Below are 21,210 nucleotides of genomic sequence, written 5' to 3' on the forward strand. Positions count from 1 at the left end.
GGTCATTGTTTCCCTGCTATAATGTGAATGCAATAGCAGTTATAAACTTAACATTTAGGGGTACTGAATCCCACAAGTTCAGTCTGAATTTCAAAGTCTACCTTCCATTTACACCTCAAAACCAAAACAGCTGAAAACAAATCAGAAAACCCTTCTCTGTTGAATTTCTGTATGATTTTCAGTGCTGCAGCCAGATAAATGCTCTATCACAGACACGTAAATATGGTTCAGCAGAGGTTGCCATATGCATGCTTTTGTGCAATCAGTTTCAGAGCATATGAGGATAGTATATTCAAACTACATATTCCATTACTAACTACATATTACATTACAAAAAAAAGTAAGTAATAGATTAATTGAATTCCATCCCACAGGAATTGCCTTGTCATACAGGTAAATATTCTTCCCCCATTTAAAACTATGCTAGGATCACCCAGTTGCCTTCCCACTTCCCCTCTCTTTGTGGTGGTGTATTTACCTTTTAGTGACCATGATGCCATCTGATTATTCTCCTTTTGTACTTTCCCTTGCTTCCATCTACCACCCTTTCAACCCTCAGCTCCCTGCTTACTGTCATTTCTTCTTTCTCTGACCCATCTTCCTCTAGCCTGCTGCTTCTGCATAATCCTTTTCCACTAAAACTTCTAGCAATGCTAAAATAAATTGTCCCCACCTTGTTTCCACAATCTTCTGCTTTGGCTGGCGATGTTAATGCATTCCCCAGCCTGATTTAGGGCTGGGGAAAACAGCACATTCAGTTGGTTCTGCTTCTGCATCTTCTGTCTGACATTCCTCTTTCCACCCAGGCATTGTACTGGTCTCTATCTGCAGACAGAGATGTCACTCCTGGTACAATGTGTTGGGAGAGAGTTGATTACAAAATCTGTATTTTGGGAGTTTACTGCTTACCTATGAAGTATCAAGCTTGTTTAAAGTGTTCTCCTTTGTTCAGTGTGCCAAGTTTGGTGATGGAAAGCTGGCAACTTCGGGCTTCTTTTTTTACTCTTCCTCCAAACCACTGCACAAGATCTTTTTGAAAATCCATGATCTGGCTGCTGAATATCGCTTTGCAATCCTGAATACACTGACCCCCTACTAGAGATTGCAACCTTTTCCTTTCTAGGGGAGTTGGGCATGGCTGTGCTCAAAAACCAAAGCAAACCTCGGCAAGGACACATTTTTTCCACTGACAGGACACTTGGTTAGCCTTATAATCAAGATACAAGTATTGATCATTAACACTCATTAACCCATTGGTCATTCTTCTTCTCCTGGGTATTTGAATTTAATTATGTTGGTGTCTTCCTTTTTCAGCATTTTTCTGAAAGAACTGGAGAAATATGAACAACTGCCTGAGGATGTGGGCCACTGCTTTGTCACCTGGGTAATGAGGCAGCTTATTTTCATTATTTATTCAAATTAGTTCTTCCAGTATAAATGGAAACAAGCTGTGAATTGGTGCAAGGGTTATGTCCTTAGTGATAAATGAGATTAGGAGCTAATCTGGAACTACAACTGCTTTGTCCTTCAACTCCCCCAGGTGAAAGGTTCCCTCCCTTAACTCTCCTGAGCAGTGGTGTGAAGGCTTTCCAGAGCCTCTGCCTTGTCCCACACTAACCAGTACAGCTTTATGGTTTAAACCCAGCCAGCAGCCAAACACCACACAGCTGCTCGCTCATCCTTGCCCACCCTGGAGAACTGGAGGGGTAGAGGTAAGGAGACTTGTAGGTTGAGATAAAAACAATTTAATAATTGAAGTAAAATAAAATTTAAATAATAATGATAATAATTGTCGTAATAATAGAAAATACAAATGAGTAATGCACAGTGCAATTGCTCACCACGCACTGACTAATGCCCAGCCTGTTCCTGGCTAGTGATCCCGTAGAAGTAAAAATCCTGAAATTGTAATCCCAGAAGTGAGAGCAAGCTTCCTGTTCAACCCTCATGTACTGAGCATGACACTGTATCATACGGAGTGGTCCACTGGCCTGTTTGGGTCTGTTGCTTTGGCTCTGCTCCCTCCCAGCTTCTTGTATAAGCTGCACACTAGCAGGACAGGGGAAATTGAAAAGTCCTTGATTTCTTAGCAACAACTAAAAACATCGGTGCATTATCAGCATTCTTCTCATATCAAATCCTATACTAAATCCAAAACACAGCAGTATTCTAGCTACCAAGAAGAAAATATTAGCTCTATCCCAGCTAAAACCAGGATGGCAGCTTTTACCTCTGCTGGTTCCTGTTTTAACAGAACTTTATCAAACCAAACCTGTATTTAGGGGTTACATTCATTTCTTTGTGAAGAGCTCTGGGAGGACATTTAAAATCTTAATATGCCTTCCTTAGAGAATTTTAGTCATGCCATGAGACCTCTACAAAGATGTGAACAACATATTTTATCAACATTTTTCTTCAGAAGTTACTGTCAAATTGCTGAGCCACTGTGCTCTCTCATTCTATTACCTAATGCCAGGATAATTTCCAACAGGACTTTGAAGTCTTGATGCTAAGAGTCTTCATGGGCATAGGAGATTCTGGGAATTTGCTGCAGTAATTTGTCTGTATGAAAGCTGTTCTCTTTTCAGAATATTTACCAGGCAAGTCAGCCATCTTAATGTTTTCTCTGATGGTTTTGTTCATATTTCAAAGCTGGAAATTAGTATTTTAAAAGTTACTATGCAAAATTTTCACTTACAAAAAATAAACATGTTTGGATGATTTCTAATGGGGTTTTAATTTAAAAACATGACAGAAATGTTGATGAAATGGATTCAGAAATATTGTTTACAAAGAAGATATTACATATTTATGAAAGATGGACACATTTACATATCATTCTGTGCAAAATCTTAATGGTATTTTAAGATTCTACCACATCATCTCAGCAGTAGTACACGTCCAGAGCTGTGTGTATGGTTACAGAGATACATACAAAAGTGCCTGCCCAATTGCAGGATCTTGTTATTTAGGTACCTGGTATAAAAAATGCCATAGTAATAAAAGGAGTCCATCCTCCTCTTCTGTTTGCCTACCTTCCCCTGAGACCAGATTTCAGTAATATGAAACTGCTGTAAGGCAGGAGTGCACAGATGCTTTTAATTTCCTCATAAAAATAAATAAATTAGGAAATGCAATGCAAAACACTCCTAGCACAACATAAAGTTTGAGTCATTAATGTCTGAACCAAGGTAGGAAAGGCAAGCTTAGGCCAGGCGTCACAAATCTGAGCCAGTCTCAAATCAAAAATGTTAGCTCAAGCCAGTTTAAGCTAGGTGAGTCTTGCCTAGAGTTTCTACACTGGCTTTATCTGCAAGTAGGTGATAGAGCCAACACTTCATGACTGGGCTTTGAGACCTGCAGACTTTTGGATACAATCTTTGTAACATCGTTAGAGCTCTTAGCAATTATTTTATAGCTGGATTAAAGTTTTAGGCTTTACCTCTGTGGCACTTATTAAAGAAAGCCTCCCGTAGCAGTTAAATGGTGCACCTCGTTCCAATCGGAACTGTTCAGGTAAGGTATGAACTGTCTGTAAGTATTCTGTTCTTAAATTGCAGTTCTTATGTTCCTTTAAGAGGTGGGAATTTATCACCTGTATTTATCCTGATGAGCCTTAATGAAAGACTGTGTGAAGAGAGAAATAGTTTACCATGCTTTCCTCTTGATGTTTGTTTTCACAGGCAGATAAATTTCAGATGTATGTCACCTACTGCAAAAACAAGCCTGACTCCAACCAGCTCATCCTGGAACATGCAGGGACTTTCTTTGATGTAAGCAGCCATTGCAATTTTCCTTCAGCACGCACAGTGCAGCTGAAACACCTCCTCTTTACATCTGAGCAACGGGTTCCTTTTTGTGCTTTGTCATTTGGGTTTTTTGTTCCATTGCAGATAGCACATGCTGTGAAAACTGATAGGCTGTGGTGTGATGTGTGATATTCATCGGTGTGGCAACTCATTTTTAATGGAGACACACATTCTTATGGGAACCTCTGTGCATTTTTCAGACCAAATCCTTTCTAAAATCTGGTTTAGATGTGCTCTCTATTTCTGAGTTTAGGGGTAAAATGAAAAGCAGATCCCATTATATTTTATGACCTGAAATCCTTAAGTCCAAAACAAGATCCTGTCCTCCTGTTCTGCAAATTTTACCCACCCTATTAAACATTTGCTTCATCATGTTAGTGAGGAACTCCATTGACTGCAATTAGACCATTTCCCTTACAAGCACTACACCTGGTGATAAATATTTGCAGGCTCCAATCCCAGTTTTGTGGTCTGAGAAAAATCTTTAAAGTTTTTGAGTTCTTTTAAACTAAGCTTTCCCTCAGTTTTTTTTGGAACTTCATCCATTTTGCCATGCTTTTCTGCTAGCTGATAGTGTTAATTAGTTGCCTTTCTGAAAAAATGCTAAAACTTCTTTTCCAAAGCATTGAAAATCTTTTTACAAATGTAACCACTCAGCAGGATCCAACCTGTGATGTGGTTGGCAGCTGACATGAATCAGTTCCTCGGGGTTTTTTACGTGCCAATGGTTATAGCATTTCAGTTAAACTCAACACTGAAATATCGTACACGAGCCAGAAGAAAAATGTTGAACACCTTTTTCTTTCACCTTGTTTTTTGCCTTACGGAATGGTCTAAAAGTAGAATTGAACTAAAAGGGATATTCCAGGAGGTGGCGCTTGAGCCTGTTAAATGGTTTGTAATGGTTGATGACTCGTGGAGGATTTCAGCCGCCTTAGGCGTCTATCAGTGTTGTTCGTACAGGTTAAAAACATTTCCTCTGCTATGCTTTTCCACTCCAGCTCAGTATATGGGCTGGAAACCAGCCTGATGTTGCTTAATAGTGAATATTCATGTCAACATGTGCTGTTTTGCAAGGGGAGATATTTTCCCTTCATTGGTAGAAATTGTGCTGGGCTACCCAGTGATGCCTGTGCAAAAAGAGAAAGCTATCTCCCACAAAAAATCACCTAGGAGTAACTCAGTCTGAGTGACTAAAGTAGTGTGAAGTACCTGTAGATCCTTCTTAATAGTGAAGTGGCTGTGGTTAAGTGACTGTACAGGGGACAGTTTGGCCTGAAGAACACAGGGGAAATGCTGGTTCTTTTCTTTCAGGAAGAACCTGGAATTTCCCAAAACACCCTGATGATGAGAGTGAGTTATCTAGAATAACACCCCTTAGTAAGAAGCCTGCTTGACGATCACAAGTGTACAACCCCTCAGATTGTATAAATCATAGGAAGCCACCTTTGAGCTGGAAACAAGCAGTCCCAGTAATCTGTCTGAACAAGTCCATAGAAAATTTACAGCTTCAGGGATCGTGGCTGCAAGGGTTAGCTGATTAGGAGGAGCAAAGATAAGTGACATATTTCACCTGAAACTGTGAAGAGAATTACTAGCGATGCTATTATATCTGGGATGTTCTAAGGACGTAAGTGAAGACATATATGTAGAGAAAAGCAATTTCTTTTCTTAGACCAGTTGATACAGGTGGAAAATTATGCACAAACTCTCAGTTGTGTAACTTGCCTAATTTATGCTATAGCATTAGTCTAATAAAGGATAAAGATGGCTATCTTCCCTCCCTACAGATCTTGCTTTGCTTATAAAATTCAGAAGTTGTTGGTATGGTTATATTACCTAGAAATTGCATCAGGAATGGAACTAGTGTGCTTACTCTTTCATAACTGCAGTAGACTCATTAATTTGATTCTTTCACTTTTTGTACCTGTCTTGTTCATCATCTGAGAGTATTACTGCCTTACTTAGAATTGGTTTTCATTCAGTAATTTCAAAGATAAATTATGCTTACTGTATTTAACAATTTTTAACATTTGTAATACCATATACTTCAGGCTAGCAAGATATATTGTTGATTACCAACATGTGTCAGCTGGTGGAAATCAGCATATTATTGAGGTGATCAAGTTGATTTCAGTGTCTGCTATTTAAGTGAGCTTCGTCTGTCAGGGCAGAGTTTGGTTCAGTCATCTATATGCTTCTGCTAGTTTGAATACTTTTTCCCTTTAAATCTTGGGAAGTATCAGTTTGTTATAGCCAGGAAGCCACAGGACACCTTTAACTTGCATGACCATCATTTACAGAGTGGACCGTGGTAAAGCTCATTGACTTTGGTAGCATTGCAAAGCATTAGGTTTCTGCATGGATGATGGTTCTTGATTAATTTTTCCACTGAGCTGGAGCGTCCCTTAGGAAATGGCCAGAGGCACAAGCAGGGTCTCAGTAATATTTTTTTCTGAAATTGCTCACCAAAGATTTGTGTCATGTATTACAAAACCTAAATGTTGCATGAGGGTTTTAGTGCTCAGTCAGTCTACTCAGCAAGCCATTGGTCTGTACACCCAGTTCAGGATGCAGTTTGTCCTCCTACTAAAGAACTATGTACAATTAGATGACTTACGTTAATCTGTGAATCTCGTTAGACATTTGACACAAAGTCTGGGCACTTCATCGCTGCTTCATGGTAAATTCAGCAGTTCTTGGTATGAAATTGTATTTAAGTATTCCTGTCTCCATGTTGTCCATCCAAGAGCCTGTGAGGGTTCTGTGCTGTCCTACAGAGAGGATATTTTTGGTGTTTGTCTGGGATTCTGTCATTGCATGTAAGACTACACGTTGATCCTGCTCTGCAGCTCATCTGGTTTGCAACACACAACTGCCAGCACATGGTGCCTGTCAGATACCTTCATTTCTTCTAGGCCCTTAGGACACTTTTCTACCCAAGGAATAACTGAAGTTGTGTGTAACGGGGAGTGATGGTACACCATAATGTGAACCAAGCTTGCTTTAAACAATAAGCAGAGCAAAGTAGAGACCACAGAGCCCTGTGGCTATCTTGTTCTGAAACCTTCCAGCTGCTTCAAAGCCAGCTCATATATCTGTGCTTCGTGTTGCTTAGAGGTGCGTGAGAAATGTCTGTGCTCTACCCTGCACAGACCTCTCCAGTTTCCACCTCCACCCACAGTAAGTCCAGACGTCTCTAGGTGTTACAAAGCCAACCCAAGACACACTCCAACAGGCTGCCATCTTACACCAACACTTCAGGGACCAGAGGAAGGAGCTGAAGGGATAATGTCCCTTTCCAGCAGGGTATTTGTCTGATTGCCATGTAGCAGTGTTATTGCTTCCCTGCTGCAGGTTCCTGTGCAGCAGGGACTGCTGTCATTCCACCAACACACTGTGTCTCTGCACAGTCTGACTGGGGAGCATCCCAGCAGAGCAAAGAATGACCGAAGAGTTGGCATCTCCCTGGGACTATGTCCTGCTGTTTAGAGAGCTGGGAGGAAGGAATAGTGCTAAATTCATTACTTAGATCCTACAAAAACAAGTGTACTTTGCCAGCTCCAGGAAGTTCACAGACATGGCTGAGGTCTTGCTGGCTCCCGCAGTTACTAGTTGAGTCCTGGCCATGTGTTCTGCAGACACTGTCCCTGTTTGGAGCCAGCCATGACTCAGCTTCATGCAAACTCCATTAATCCCCACACAGAGCCTCTTCCCTTTTGGGTCTTGTTCATGGCACCAGAGATATTTTTTTCTAAAACAAACTTGCTTAGTACAAAAAAAAACCCAAAACCAACCTGCTGGCACATTGTGTGAAAAGTGGCTATTTTTGCATCCCAGTATAAACACTGGAGCTAAAAACCCCAGAAACCTCACTAGTACTCAGCAGAAAATCAGACTGTATACAGAAAGAAAATCTCCATTCTTGGCAGCTCTTCCCTTTTCATCTTCAGTAACTTCTTCCCTTTACAGACTCAAATTTACCCTCCAGTAGCTGGAGACAAGTCCCATTCCCTCTTCCCATCTGCTCCCCTAGGCACAGAGGATTTCCTGATGGCTAGGAGCAAGGGGAGGCATGCCGGGGGCCTGGCGAAGACAGAAGGATTTCCAACCTGTTCTGCTTCAGCAGACAATCTGCCCCTATAGGGCCTGACTTTGAAGTCTTTCAGATGATACATGCATCAGGGTTCTGTAAGATTTTCAGGAGCTCCTAGCTCCCACTGGAACCTTCCAGAGGGAGGCAGCTGGACCCTTTGTAGATCTCACCAGGTGCCTATCTGTAGTGTCTCTAAAGTTCATCAACACATCACACTGATCAGCACAGACGTTTTGGTTGAGATTCAGGTGACAAAACAGAAGTCTTCAGTGCTACAAAAGGTATCATAAGGGTACCTGGCCCCCAGCTGCCAGCTCAGAATAGCATAGGTGTCTCAGCACTGTGTCAGACCTGTTACTCCCATGTGGATATTTCAGCGACCCCAGGGCTCTCAAATGGTACTAGATGCTTATGTTTAGACAGTTAAATTACACCCTACTCATGCAATTTAAATTAATGTCACTCCATTTTAATTGAATGTTAAAATTCAGCCTTCATAGCTAGGAGAAACCAGTTGACATGACAGATAAGTCATATTTAAATCGAAGCCTGTGTAGTTTACTCAGCAGCCTTAGTTTGACTTGCACAGGGCCCCTGCCGTTTAAGTGGCTTTAAGGGCACTCTGCAGTTTATTGCCAGCATCTCTTAAACCACAGTTATTTGCATGTGAGCTTAAAGAGAATTAAAAAACTAGACAAAGAAATGCAGAGATCCAGAGCTAAAATTAGTTATGGATGGCTCTGTCTGGCAGGGGGTTAATAGTTTTTCCATGACTGACTACTGTTTTTATCTCTTCTAGGAAATTCAGCAAAGACACGGTCTGGCCAACTCTATCTCTTCTTATTTAATCAAGCCTGTCCAGAGGATCACAAAATATCAACTCCTACTGAAGGTACCTTAGTGAACTGCCCAAAGCAGCTCATGCAGAGCAGTTCACAGGTGTAATGAATTAACTTATTCTTAAGGGAGCTGCTTCCTCCCCTGTTCATAACCTGTAAACAGCTACTGCTGAACTGCTACTCCTATTTCCCAGACCTGAGCATAGCAAAAAAATGTGAAATCAAGTTGGGTGTTTTAAAGGAAAAGACTCACAGACAGGAAAAAACAAACAGTGAAAAACTGATCACCTGTTTCAACTGTGGGTTTTTTGTATCCAAGTGGATTTAACCCTAAAAAAACAAGAAATTGGAAAGGGAATTGAAGGGTTGGCAGAACTGTTTGCTTTCCTTCTTGATAAGTTTGTGACATGCAATATTTTGATTAAAGGCTTCAGTGACAGCAGTAATGAACCGGGAAATTTCACTGACTCTTGACTGAGATTCCTTCACTGGCACTACAGAATCACAGAATCGTCTAGGTTGGAAAAGACCTTGAAGATCATCCATTCCAACCATTAACCTCACACTGACAGTTCCCAACTCCACCATATCCCTCAGTGCCATGTTGACCCGACTTAAATCATTCCAGGGATGGGACTCCACCACCTCCCTGGGCAGCCCATTCCAACGCTTAACAACCTGTTCTGGAAAGAAATGCTTCCTAACATGTTTGTGTTTGAAAAACAGGGAAGAGATTCATATACAAAGCAAGGACTTCCAAGTGAAAAATCAACATTTCCCATAAAAAAAATCCTGGTTGGTTTGTTGTGAATTGGTTACAGTCTTTTGCAGTATCTTGTGAGTAGGTGAATTTTAGATCTAGCTTAACCAGACACTAATCACTTCAAAAGAAAAAATATCTGGGTGAGAAGTTAAGTGTCAGATTCTGACTTTGAAAAGCTAGGACCAGATATGATACTTGCATCTCTTTAAAGCTTCCTGTGTGTATGTATACCAAAGGAGTGATGTGCTGTACTGGGAAGGTACTTACTGAGTATATTCAGTGTGTTGACAAATCTGTGCTTTGTACCAGTTCACTGAAATAACAAGTTTAACATAGTCTTGTGAGTGTTGTGGGACAGCGAGCCTCCACTGCACAAACCATCTGCTAACGGGAAAGCTGAAACACCCCTTCAGTCCTCACAGCTTTGGTGTCCTCCTCAGGTGAATCTCTCCTGAAGGGACCTCCCTGCCCTGGGCACAGCACACTGCCAGCCCTGCCTGCACTGTGGTACTCACCAACACTGCTGATTCAGGCCGGGGTCCTGCAACCCAGCTGGCACAGCTGGACTGACTGGGGACTGCAGCATAGGCATAAGTCCCCGGAAACCCTCTGAGCGCAGTCTCACTCAAGAGCACCTTATGTCATCTTGCTCTATCCCCAATGTGTTTTGATGCAGTTCAGCTTTCTCTTGCCACTATCAATGAAGCAGTTGCAACTCTGTGTTCTACTTGCCAAGAAAAACAATCTGACTTAAAGCCAGCACGTTGGTCAGTTTGTTTATAGGTGTTCTGCATTGCTTCTTAGGAACTGCTAACCTGCTGCGAGGAGGGCAAAGGGGAACTCAAAGATGGTCTGGAAGTGATGCTCAGTGTCCCAAAGAAGGCCAACGATGCAATGCACGTCAGCATGCTGGAAGGTAGCAGATGGGTGGGTGGCTGGGGCAGGGGAGGGAACCACCAGTAAATAAAGCCTTCTTGTAACTTGTGTAGAAAGTTGGTACCATTTGACTGTAGCAATACTGTTGCTCCTTTCTGATATTTCTCCAGAATTCTTGGAAGAATAAAGCTGGCTAGGAAGTTTTGGGGTTTTATTTATTTGTATCTTAGGTGTGTGTATATCTGTATTTATATGTGTATATGTATGTACATACACATATGTACATGTATATATACAGTTAAATGTATATATACGGTTAAAACATTCTTACTTAATGAAACAAAAAACCTCCTCCTAAAACAGTATCTGTTTAGCTGCTGGCAGCCTTAATGATTATTGAATGAAAACATTTCTAAATACTGTCTCAACATTTCAAAAGAAAAAGTTCCGGTTTTCTGAGTCAAAACAGCTTGTGTTTCAAACTGTTAGTGTAATTATCCCAAAGATTTAAAAGGAGCAAAAAGTATTATCAAAAAATATCTCAAAATTACAGAAAAAATGTTTTGATTGCACCAAAGTGCAAAAGGCAAAAGCCTTTTATTGGCTTTTTGATATGTGGAGTATTTTTAAAATTTTATTCTGGACAGAAGTGCTTTATTGTCTCAAACATTTTCTTGGTCTGGGAAGAGCATTTCCAGCCTGGCTTGAGTCAGAACCAGGAAATAAGAAGAGTACTAAAACAGGCAAGAAAAAGGAAATTGTGCCAGTAGCTAAGCAGCACATTAAGACCAGGTGATTAAAACTGCAGGGGGGCAAACTGACCCAGCATAGGTAGAAACACTACAAAGATGGGTTTAAGTGTGATGTCTGTTTAAAAGCAAGGTTTCCCAAAATAACACCTGGATAATCTGTCCCCATGAGATGACCAGCACCACATAATAATAAAGCAGGGATGGCTTTGTTAGGGTAGACAAGCAGGACAGTTGTCTTCTGAATAAAACATTATTCGTGAATATTTGGAGAAAGGACCAGGGCTGCTTGCTGCTCTCCCAGGGCTATCTGGCATGAGCAACAGCAGGCTGTGCTAGTGGAGGAGCAGTTTCCAGCTCTGGAGGGCAGTGTGACCCACAAACTACTGAGACAGCAGCTTGGAGGGCACCTTGCGCTAGGGACTCCCTTTTCCTTCAAGTCTCCCAGTTATGGGGAGGGAGCCCTGTGATCCTCAGCCATGGGAAGGTTTTTGACATGCCGTTTGGAAGATGAGAAACTCTTCCTGGAAAACTTGTTTCAGACACCCTACCAATCTGCTGTCATAGATGTAGCTCCCCCATGCCACTGCTGTGGACTCACAGGGCCTTGAAGGTTGGGTTAGCATGCTTGAAGTAATCATGGTGTGATGGGGCACTTCCAGCCACTGCATGTTATGTTTCTCTGAATTTGCATTGACATGCATAAGATTCCTTGCATTGCAGTTTTGTGTACAGTAACCATCACTGAAACCTTTATAATATCTTCAAGTAATTACTACTACATTTAGCAGCAGTCTCATTTAGCACATATGATGTATTTGTCTCTGATGAAATAATAATATCATTGCAAGAGGAAAAAGAAACATTATTTTCACTACTTTCACTGGGGCAATAGATGCCCATTAATGTCTTTTCAAAACATACGTAAAAAAAGAGAAAGGCCCTTTTATATCAAATCCTTACTGCCCTGGTGTTTCTGGGCATTACTGGTCCCAAGAGCAAATACAAACCAATCTATTTTGTGGTTTTAGGGTTTGATGAGAACCTGGACGTCCAGGGAGAGCTGATTCTTCAGGATTCTTTCCAAGTGTGGGATCCCAAGTCTCTCATTCGGAAAGGACGTGAGAGGCATTTGTTTCTCTTTGAAATCTCTTTGGTATTTAGCAAAGAGATCAAAGATTCTTCAGGACACACAAAATATGTTTACAAGAACAAGTTACTGGTAGGTGTGGCTGCAAAGAAAATATTCTGGATGTTGTTTTTCTTATAGGTAGAGGTGGAGATTGGGGGATGGCTCACATGTCCCCCTGCTGGATTGAGGATACTTATGCCACCTTGAAAGGGCTGGCTCTGGACCCTGCAAGGCTCATCTGGAGACTAAGCTGACAGTGGGTCTGGAGAGGTTTAAGATAGTGAGATGTGAAGGGTGGGTGGGAAATGCAAGGGGTATCACTCAAGCCTTTCATTTTGCTGCCATGCCCTGCTGGTTTATAGTTTATTTTATCTGTGTGTAGCAAAGCAGAGACAAGATCTCACTCCCTTATCCATCCCTGCCTCCTCACTTCTTCCTACAAATGTAAAGTTTTCTGGACTCATGAGGCTTCATATATATGAAATCTCTCCTCATCTCTCCTCCACACTAGACCTCAGAACTGGGTGTGACTGAACATGTTGAAGGAGATCCCTGTAAATTTGCTTTGTGGTCTGGACGGACACCATCCTCAGACAATAAAACAGTGCTGAAAGTAAGTATTTTTTGCTAGTTTTCTTTTAGAGCTGCTAGTTCAGGCCTTGGGAACACTAAATGAAAGCTCAGTTTCTTCCCTCCTTGTATTCACATAGCTTCCATCTCTGTCAGCAGGGTCATGCCTGCATCAGGAACAATTCGGCTCTAAGACCTCAGTATGAATCCAGACAGTGCAGTTGTGCAGCCTTGCTGAAATTGCATCTCCTCTTTTGACCTGGGTTGAGCAGCTGCACACTGACACCAGGCACATCTCAGGGTGTTTGGCTAGGAGGTGTAATTCTCTTAGTCCTTTCCCACTGGGCTTATCAACAATCAACCTATTCCTCAAACCTCCAGAGCTGACAGCCATTTCTGTCAAGTGAGTTTCTAATGAAGATTTCATACTATAGTTATTTTGTCTGAGGAAATCCCAGCTGCGCACTGATAACCTATTTCTCCTCTACAGAGCATGCTGTATTGCTAGCATTAAATATATTTATCTAGAGCTTAGCTGCTTTGCTGTTGCTTGCCAAGTAGGTCTGGCAAAAATACCCTCAGTTCTCCTGGGGTTACCAGGTACTCCAGAGCTAAAACAATACAGCAGAGAGGAGAAACAGTTAATTGTGCATTTTCATCGGCCAACCACGATTCTTCTACATAAGGAGGTGACATGCTGGGAGTATGATAAAGTGTCTGTCTTTCTGCCTTGTGGAACTTTAGGCATCCAGTATTGAAACAAAACAGGAATGGATCAAAAATATCCGGGAAGTCATTCAAGAAAGGATTATCCATCTGAAAGGAGCTCTGAAAGAACCAATTCAGCTCCCCAAGACACCAGCAAAGCAGCGAAACAACAGTAGAAGGTAACCTCAGTCATTCCGTACAATGTGAAATCACTAGTGTTTTCCTGACCAACAGCAGTGTAGTGTCTGTGGGCTTTTTACTGGATTCACTTACTTTTTCTCACTATAGTCAAAACCAGTTTTCATCATCTTTGCTTTTTATATGTTGTCTTGGTAAAAGTAGCTAGAAGGCTTTTCTATGATATACATACAAATGTCTTTTATTTTAGTACTCCAAAGTATTAGAGGGAAATGAACAGTAAAAATTATTCAGAGTCCAAGGTTGTATTTCTTTCCCAAAGTAGAATTTACTTCTCCACGTTTGAGTATTAACAGGTTTTATTTTTCCTGTTTGACAATGAGAATCACAGCTGGCCATGACAATATATTACTACCGTGGAGAATCTGTGTTTCATCATCAAATACAACTAATTTCACCCTGTGAAGTAGTATTAAATTTTTGTTGTCATCTTCTTCAAATCTTGGATTAAATAGAAATTATAGGCTGTCATGCTGGTATTTCCAAAAGCCACCTGTAATTTGAGCATCTCCATTTCCTCATGAAGTTTTATCACTCTCTTATTTCAGGCTGTGTTAGAGAGGCATCCAAAGCATGAGCAACCAAGGTTACCCAGGAGACCTGTAGCAAGGCAGAGATCCAGACATTTCTTCCTGGGCACATGCACCAATGCAAGAGTTTTCTAGTACAGAACAGGGATCTTAATTTTGTGTGTGTGTCCTTAAACATGTATTTTGTAGTTAAATGTTTATTTTGAAAGACCAGTAAAAATATAGAACTATATCTATACATCAAAAGGGAAGAAAATACCCTCTGTTAGCAGATTCATATAAGTAGTCTTGTAGAAGTCTACACTGTCTTTATTTATGTTTGTTTGGATATCATTTTTATGGCTTAGTATTAAATTCCTGAAGATGTGGTTCCTGTGAGACAAGAGAAATAACCCTTCCTTCAGTGTCTTGTGTAGCTTGGGCTGAATGGTTTTGGTTAAGGCAGAAGTCTAACTGAAGGAAAATTTCTGCCTGACACCCTCACTACAGAGCTGTTTCTGAACCCTGGAGTCTCCTATGCTTTAAATATACAGGCAATAGCCATACTCTTTCCAGCAACAAACGTGATTATGTGCTAATCCCAACCCTATGGTTGAGGATGACATAATTTTAAATTGCAAGCTATATAGCAACATGGGCTGCACCAGTGAGGTAATTTTAGTGTAATGCCAGCTCTGGCATGCTGACTCGGCACTTCTCAAATCCACCTATAAAGTGGTGCACGTTCCAAGGTGGTGTGTTAAGCATCATTGTTTCCTTATTATGTCTTTTGCAGAGATGGAGTAGATGATGCAGACAGCCAAGGAGATGGCAGCAGTCAACCTGACACCATTTCCATTGCATCCAGGACATCACAGAACACAGTGGACAGCGATAAGGTAGGCCTGAAATGTGAAAATACACTGCAGCTAATCACCCACAGAAAAATGTAAATGAAGAGCAAGAGTAGGAGGCAAAACAAAGCAAATTGTCTTCTACTGAGTGAGTTGAAAATTGTATTCCCCTATGCTGGGCTGTTAAAATCCAGGCCGTTTCTAGGTGCTCAACAGTACTGCTGTTTTAATGGTAACATCTCTGTTGCTTCAGCTTCTTTGTGGTTAATACACAGAGATTGAATTGGCTCTGAAGAAACACATCCCAGAGCAGCCTTTTCTTCCCTAGTAGAACTTGCCCTGTGGGAGCCAGCTTCTGAATCAGCAAACATGGTTATATTCCGTATTTTCCCCCTGAACTAAAACCAGTAGTTTGTTGGAAAAAATACAGGTGCTTACACACCAATTAATACAGAAAAATTGGGATCCTGGCTGTTATCTTGAGAGCCTGGGAGACCTACCCTTCCCAGAGACTGTGATTCTGGACCCCTCCCTTTGCGGACATATGGTGGAACATACGGCTGGCCCTGAGGCATGCTAAATTCTGTTGGAATGCTGCACACTGTTGGCACGTACGTACTCATCGTTTTATTTATCAGATGATCTGAGTCCAGATTCCTAGCTCCACTAGGATGCCTGACTTGAATTTGTCACCTTCAACTGCAGTCTTCAGATGAATTAGCAGTTGGTGGTAGGAGTAAATGGGCTGTTAGTAATAATTCACATTAGGTACGCTGATGGGGTTTGGCATATCCACTGAGACAATGTCCATATTCTCTTTGATGTGGGAAGATTTTGAAATCATGTCTAACTGGCAAAAGGATGAGTTCTGCAGGACCATTATGGGTTTATCTGTTTGTCAGGGCTTTACGCTCCTACTTATGCAAGATGTTTTCACAAAATCAGAGTTCAAGTTTATGGTTGTAAAATTCACAACTAAGGTTCAGTGCAGACATTATTTTGAAAGCTGGACTCAGAAATCGGAGTTAATTGCAAATAAATTACCTTTGTAAGACTACCTGTTGTATTTATCTTGAAAGCATGTTTCCATGTTTTTTTGGCCAATAATATGCATTAGAAAAGTATTAATCCTCATGATCCAAAGGCCACTGTAATGTATGCAGATACTTTGCTCAATGTCAAAGGAGTGTTTTCTTATGTCTTCAGTCCACACAAATGTCACCTACTTTATCATGTTTTTCACATTTATCATTCCTGAGAAAGGCTCTGACTTAGTAGTTGATCTCATGCCTGATTTTAAGCATTTGCATAAGCTTTGCTCGTTTGCCCCAAGCCCATTGACTCAGTTGCATGAATTATGGTAGACAAGCAAGGTCTAGGTAAGATGCTCCATATTGCATGCTGTAGCTGCATACAAGATCTATAGTGCCCCAGCACTGGAAACTGTTAGGCTGTACCCTGAATGACAACTCATCATGGCAACAGTTGGTTTAAGGATGCAAGACTGGAAACAGTTACAGGAATTTCTACCCCAAAACTTGTTAGAAGTGAATTGTGAATGTGTACAAGATAAATTGAGCGCCAGATTGTACAGGGAAAAATTTGTTACTACTGGCTAAATCAGTTCTAGATTTGTGTAATTTTTTACTTTTTTAAGGTAGTTAAGGTCACTTGCTGACTTAAGGCTATTTGTGTGTTTGTGTGTCCTTACATACATTCAATGAATAGAAACAAATTCCAGTGTAGAGCTAAAGCTTAAATATACTTGCATATGCTCTTTTGAATCTGAGCAACTAGTGTATCATCCCTAGCTGGAGAGGCAGTTCCTGCTGAACAGTTTCCATATTGTCACTGATGCTAATGCCAGAATACTGTGGAGGATTTAGCCCCCAGAGTGTTGCATTACTGTGTCTTTGCTCCAAGAAAAATGAACTCCCTGCATTGCTTTATAGTTCTCTCTGAGTTTTTCTACACAATGTTACCCAAATTATTGACAGATGGAACTGGGTTGTCTTACTTCCCATTGAAGCGGCATGGAGGCAGACCTGCATTCAGTCTCAGTTCAAACACCAGTTCTTACGCTGCTTGCACAAAACCCTTAGCACATGTCAGCGTCTGATGCGAGGGGACTGTCTTAGCAGATCCCAAAGCTGTGCAAGGGCACAAGACACAAGATTCCTGGTTGTGATGTTTTACCACATAGGAACGATTCACTGTCATTCCAAGTTTCTTTACTCTCCAACTTTAAAGGGGGATTTTTTTCCTTCAGTGTGTAGTTGAGCTTATCTTCAAGGATAGTCTCAGTGAATCTTGTTGGACTGAGATTTATCTTCTCACATAGACTGGTACTGAGTTATTTGCACTGGGAGACTGTACCATATCATGTTTTCTAGTTAAGGTTTCTTGGCACAGATGATAGTGCTTGGTAAACTCTGTAACATACATGCTATAATTAACTTGTGTGGTTCTGATAACAGCACTGATAAGTAATGTGTTCAGCAAATAGTGGTTTCCCTGCCTGTTTAACTCCAACAGAGTTTTTCCCAGGAGTTCAGATTCAGGCTCTGAGTTTTTTCACAGCTGTAGCCTCTGTGGGTGACCTCTCTGTGTGCCCCAGTGAGATCTCCACTCAGACAACCCAGGAGAAGGAGCTTCTACCTTTAAAAACTCTGGCTGTTCACAGCACCCTCATTTACAGACACATGAAAAGAGATTTGTAGTGCTAGCAATGTGCCAGGATGGCAGCAGATTAATCCTGCACTGGGACCACCTATGTATTAACTCAGTGCTGGAAACAATTCTCAAGTAGCATTTAAGAGCCGATATTACTCTCTGAAGGCAAAAGAATTCAAAGATTTAGCTGACAGGCTTTGTCCTTTCCCTAAATCTTGCTATTATGCCCAAGGATTACCTAACACTTTGGTTGAATGTTTAGACAAGAATGCCAAACAACATTTTAGACAAAGAAAAACACAACCTCTCAAAGATTCCCAATTTCAAGTAGCACCTCTGCTTAATAACACTCCTTGTGCCTCCAGTAATATGTATTTATTTCAACCTATTTGTGAGCCAGTTCCTTCTGCGTTGCGAATAGCAATTTCTGTGTCTCTCATCTTGGCACAGCCCTAGAGCAAAGCTTTACTTTTACATTTCAGAATTCTAAAAAGGCAGAAGGTTTTTTAGTGTTAAGTGGGAATGAGATAACGTTACTGTAAATTCAGCAAGGATTTTGCTTTCTCTGAAGACAGCTGACTCTAGCCATAACATTTATCAGGGGGTTTATTTGGTGCAGAGGATAGAGCACTCGACTGGGGGCCAGAAGAGTTGAGTCCTAGTTCTGCTCTGTCATTCACATGTTGGATGCCATCACAAATGACATCTGATGGCACTTTTTTTTTTTTTTTTTTTTTTTCTTGTTTGGATTAGGAATTTGGGGGTGGAGACAGGAATTCTTGCAAACATTACATTTGTACATTAGTTATAGCATTGTCCTGTGTTGTCCCAACACAGGATACATACCCGAACTCAGAGCTGATTTTGTATATTGAAGGAAATTCACAGCTATCTTTATAACAGAAGATTCTGCTTTGAAAATAGTCTTAATTATATGCTTGACTCAGAAATGTTACTAAGTCTTTCAATATTCAGGCTTTCCTGGCTGCAGGCAGTGGTCAGGTGATTATACAAGACTCTTCAGATTAAAAAAGAAATGTCCAAGTCTGGTTAAAAAAAAAAATAATAGATTACTCCTGTCTTTAAAAGTAAATACCCATTTAAGTAGGTTCTTAAATCTGGATCTTAGTCCTTAATATCTTTAATTTTCTTGGATTTTTCTCTCCCAAGAACACATAAAGCAATTATCCCTGGGATTAAACATTTCATTTTCATTAAATACTATGTACTAGAAACACAGACTTCAAGTAAGGTTGATAGGTCTGCACATTTGTAAAAGAGAAGAAAGAGAGAACACATAAAATGTTTATTTTTCCACTTGCAATCTATGACTTTTTCTATATGAAATCCATAATCTAAAATATTTCTTACACAGAAAAAGAATTATTTGGATTATTATTTGGTATTATGTAAGTATTATATAGACGGGAAAAATTGGGTTCATGAACCAGACTCAGTGCTAAAGAATCAACAGATAATGAATGCTATCACAGTGAGTGTAAATACCATTGAGCAGCCAAGTCAGGTCCTAGGTAACCTACTATGCAAAATATCTTCATCCTTTTCCAAAAGGCAAGCTAGATGGCTTTTGTTCTATACAGTAAGCTCTCTTCAGTGTGCTATCTGAAAACCTCTCCTTAGGGAGAAATCCTTGCCCTATTCAATTCATGGCAGACAGGTTTTCAGTCTTTATATTTGGATTCAAAGCAGTGGGGAATTGCATAAAGAAAACGCTAGCATGCAGGGGCATTCTCATTTGTTAAGCCCATTGATCTATTGGCTTGTAAAACAGCTGTTTCTGGCAGTACTGGTCCATCTTCTAATGGCTGTTTTTTTGTTGGCTTTTGCAGAATGCTGAGGAGAGCAGTGCTCATTTCCTCGTGTTGTTTTTGGATGTGGAAAAAAGCCCTGTAATGTGAACTGAGAAGTTTTTACTCTCTAAAAATAAATATACACTATATACTTTTATCTTTTCCATTAGAAACTGTACTCAGCTCACCTTTCAGCCGTCATGAGGCTGACATCTTGACCTCTTCCACATCAGTGGTATTATATAAAATCTGAGAATAATCATTTTTCTAATTGAAGGTAACTGGTATAAGAGAGATTTTAGAATTAAGGCTTGTTGGAACCAGTCATCTAGAGGCAGATTCTCTTTTCTTGAAAGGCTTCTAATCAAGGTAATACAGCTTTCTCCTTGTGATACTGTTACTGAAGCAGGAGTTAGGATCTGATGCAGGAAGTACTGCTTTGGATTCTTCATTAGGAAGAATTTTCAGTACCTTAGGAAGTTTCCTTTCCAAGTAACACTATTATGAGGAGTGCCTTGATCCCCCACTTTCTTGATTCAAGCTATTAATCATTTTGGGTTTGAACTCCGTAAAGTTGGGCACCAGCATGCTACATATTTTTCTAAATAGGTATTCTATCCTGGAACTATTGCCTAGTGTTAATATGTGCTGATTAAAAAAAAAAAAACACAAAATGCTCACTCATTCAGTAGTAAAGGAAACTTGTTCTGCTATGTACCTCACAAGGAGAACTTAAGGAAAATTACTGTGTTTATCAGATGCCACCATCAACATATACAATGTGGCCAATCATTGCTTCCCAGCATAAATTATTTGGAAACTAAGTATTGAAATTAAAGTCCCTAAAAAACAAGTTGAAAAGCCAAAGATCTCACTCTGACTGGGCAGCTTATAAAGAAATTAAGTATGTTAAAGTGAGCAGGAAGTTTACAAATACTCCTTTCTCAGAAACTGTCAATCCCATCAGCTGGAGTTCAGCCACTTCCTTCCAGCAGTGGGAGTTGGAAACCTGACTACAGCAAGCAGGGAGCATTTGGTTGCTGATGGCTGGCATTGTTCCCTAAATGTCACTGAGGAAAAAGTCTTCTCCCTCACACTAGCATAAAGCTGACCTAACAGCCCAGCACAGAGCATGCCCTGCCCTCCCCATCACAGGACATGGATCCTGCAGATAAATGTGGGTTTTTGTGTGGTTTGCATTGAGGGAAGGGATGCCATCCAGAGGGACCCTGACAGGCTTGAGAGGTGAGCCTGTGCAACAAGGCCAAGTGCGAGACCCTTCTCATGGATCAAGACAGTCCCAAGCACAAATCCAGGCTGGGCCATGAGTGGATTGAGAGCAGCCCTGCAGAGAAGGTCTTAGGGGTACCAGTGGATGGAAAACTGACTGTGAGCCAGCAAAGGGCGCTTGCAGCCCAGAAAACCAACCGTGTCCTGGGCCGCTTCGAGAGAAGTGTGGGCAGCAGGTCGAGGGAGGGGATTCTCCCCCTCTACTCCACTCTCATGAGACCGCCCCCTGCAGTGCTCTGTCCATCTCTGGGGGCACCAACATCAGAAGAACGTGGACCTGTTCAAGTGGGTCCAGAGGAGGCCACAGAGATGCTCAGGGGGCTGGAGCACCCC

General features: G+C 41.0%; 1 protein-coding gene across 16 annotated transcripts in view; it reads left to right on the forward strand.

Moving 5' to 3' along the window:
• The window catches only part of KALRN (kalirin RhoGEF kinase), a 360,200-nt gene that overhangs the window by 202,535 nt on the left and 136,455 nt on the right, over positions 1-21,210 (forward strand). For all 16 annotated transcript variants that reach the window (XR_003398843.1, XR_003398844.1, XM_026853030.1 and 13 more), the window contains exons 25-32: positions 1,315-1,384; positions 3,684-3,773; positions 8,705-8,797; positions 10,312-10,423; positions 12,164-12,354; positions 12,776-12,877; positions 13,579-13,721; positions 15,046-15,148. Coding sequence is in view for 14 of the 16 variants with exons in the window: in XM_026853030.1 (XP_026708831.1) it covers positions 1,315-1,384; positions 3,684-3,773; positions 8,705-8,797; positions 10,312-10,423; positions 12,164-12,354; positions 12,776-12,877; positions 13,579-13,721; positions 15,046-15,148 (904 nt within the window). In the remaining 2 variants the exon portion in view is untranslated. The remainder of the gene's footprint in view (positions 1-1,314; positions 1,385-3,683; positions 3,774-8,704; positions 8,798-10,311; positions 10,424-12,163; positions 12,355-12,775; positions 12,878-13,578; positions 13,722-15,045; positions 15,149-21,210) is intronic.

Source organism: Athene cunicularia, assembly GCF_003259725.1.
Source record: "Athene cunicularia isolate RWA chromosome 7 unlocalized genomic scaffold, athCun1 chr7_part1, whole genome shotgun sequence".
NCBI classification, from domain to species: domain Eukaryota; kingdom Metazoa; phylum Chordata; class Aves; order Strigiformes; family Strigidae; genus Athene; species Athene cunicularia.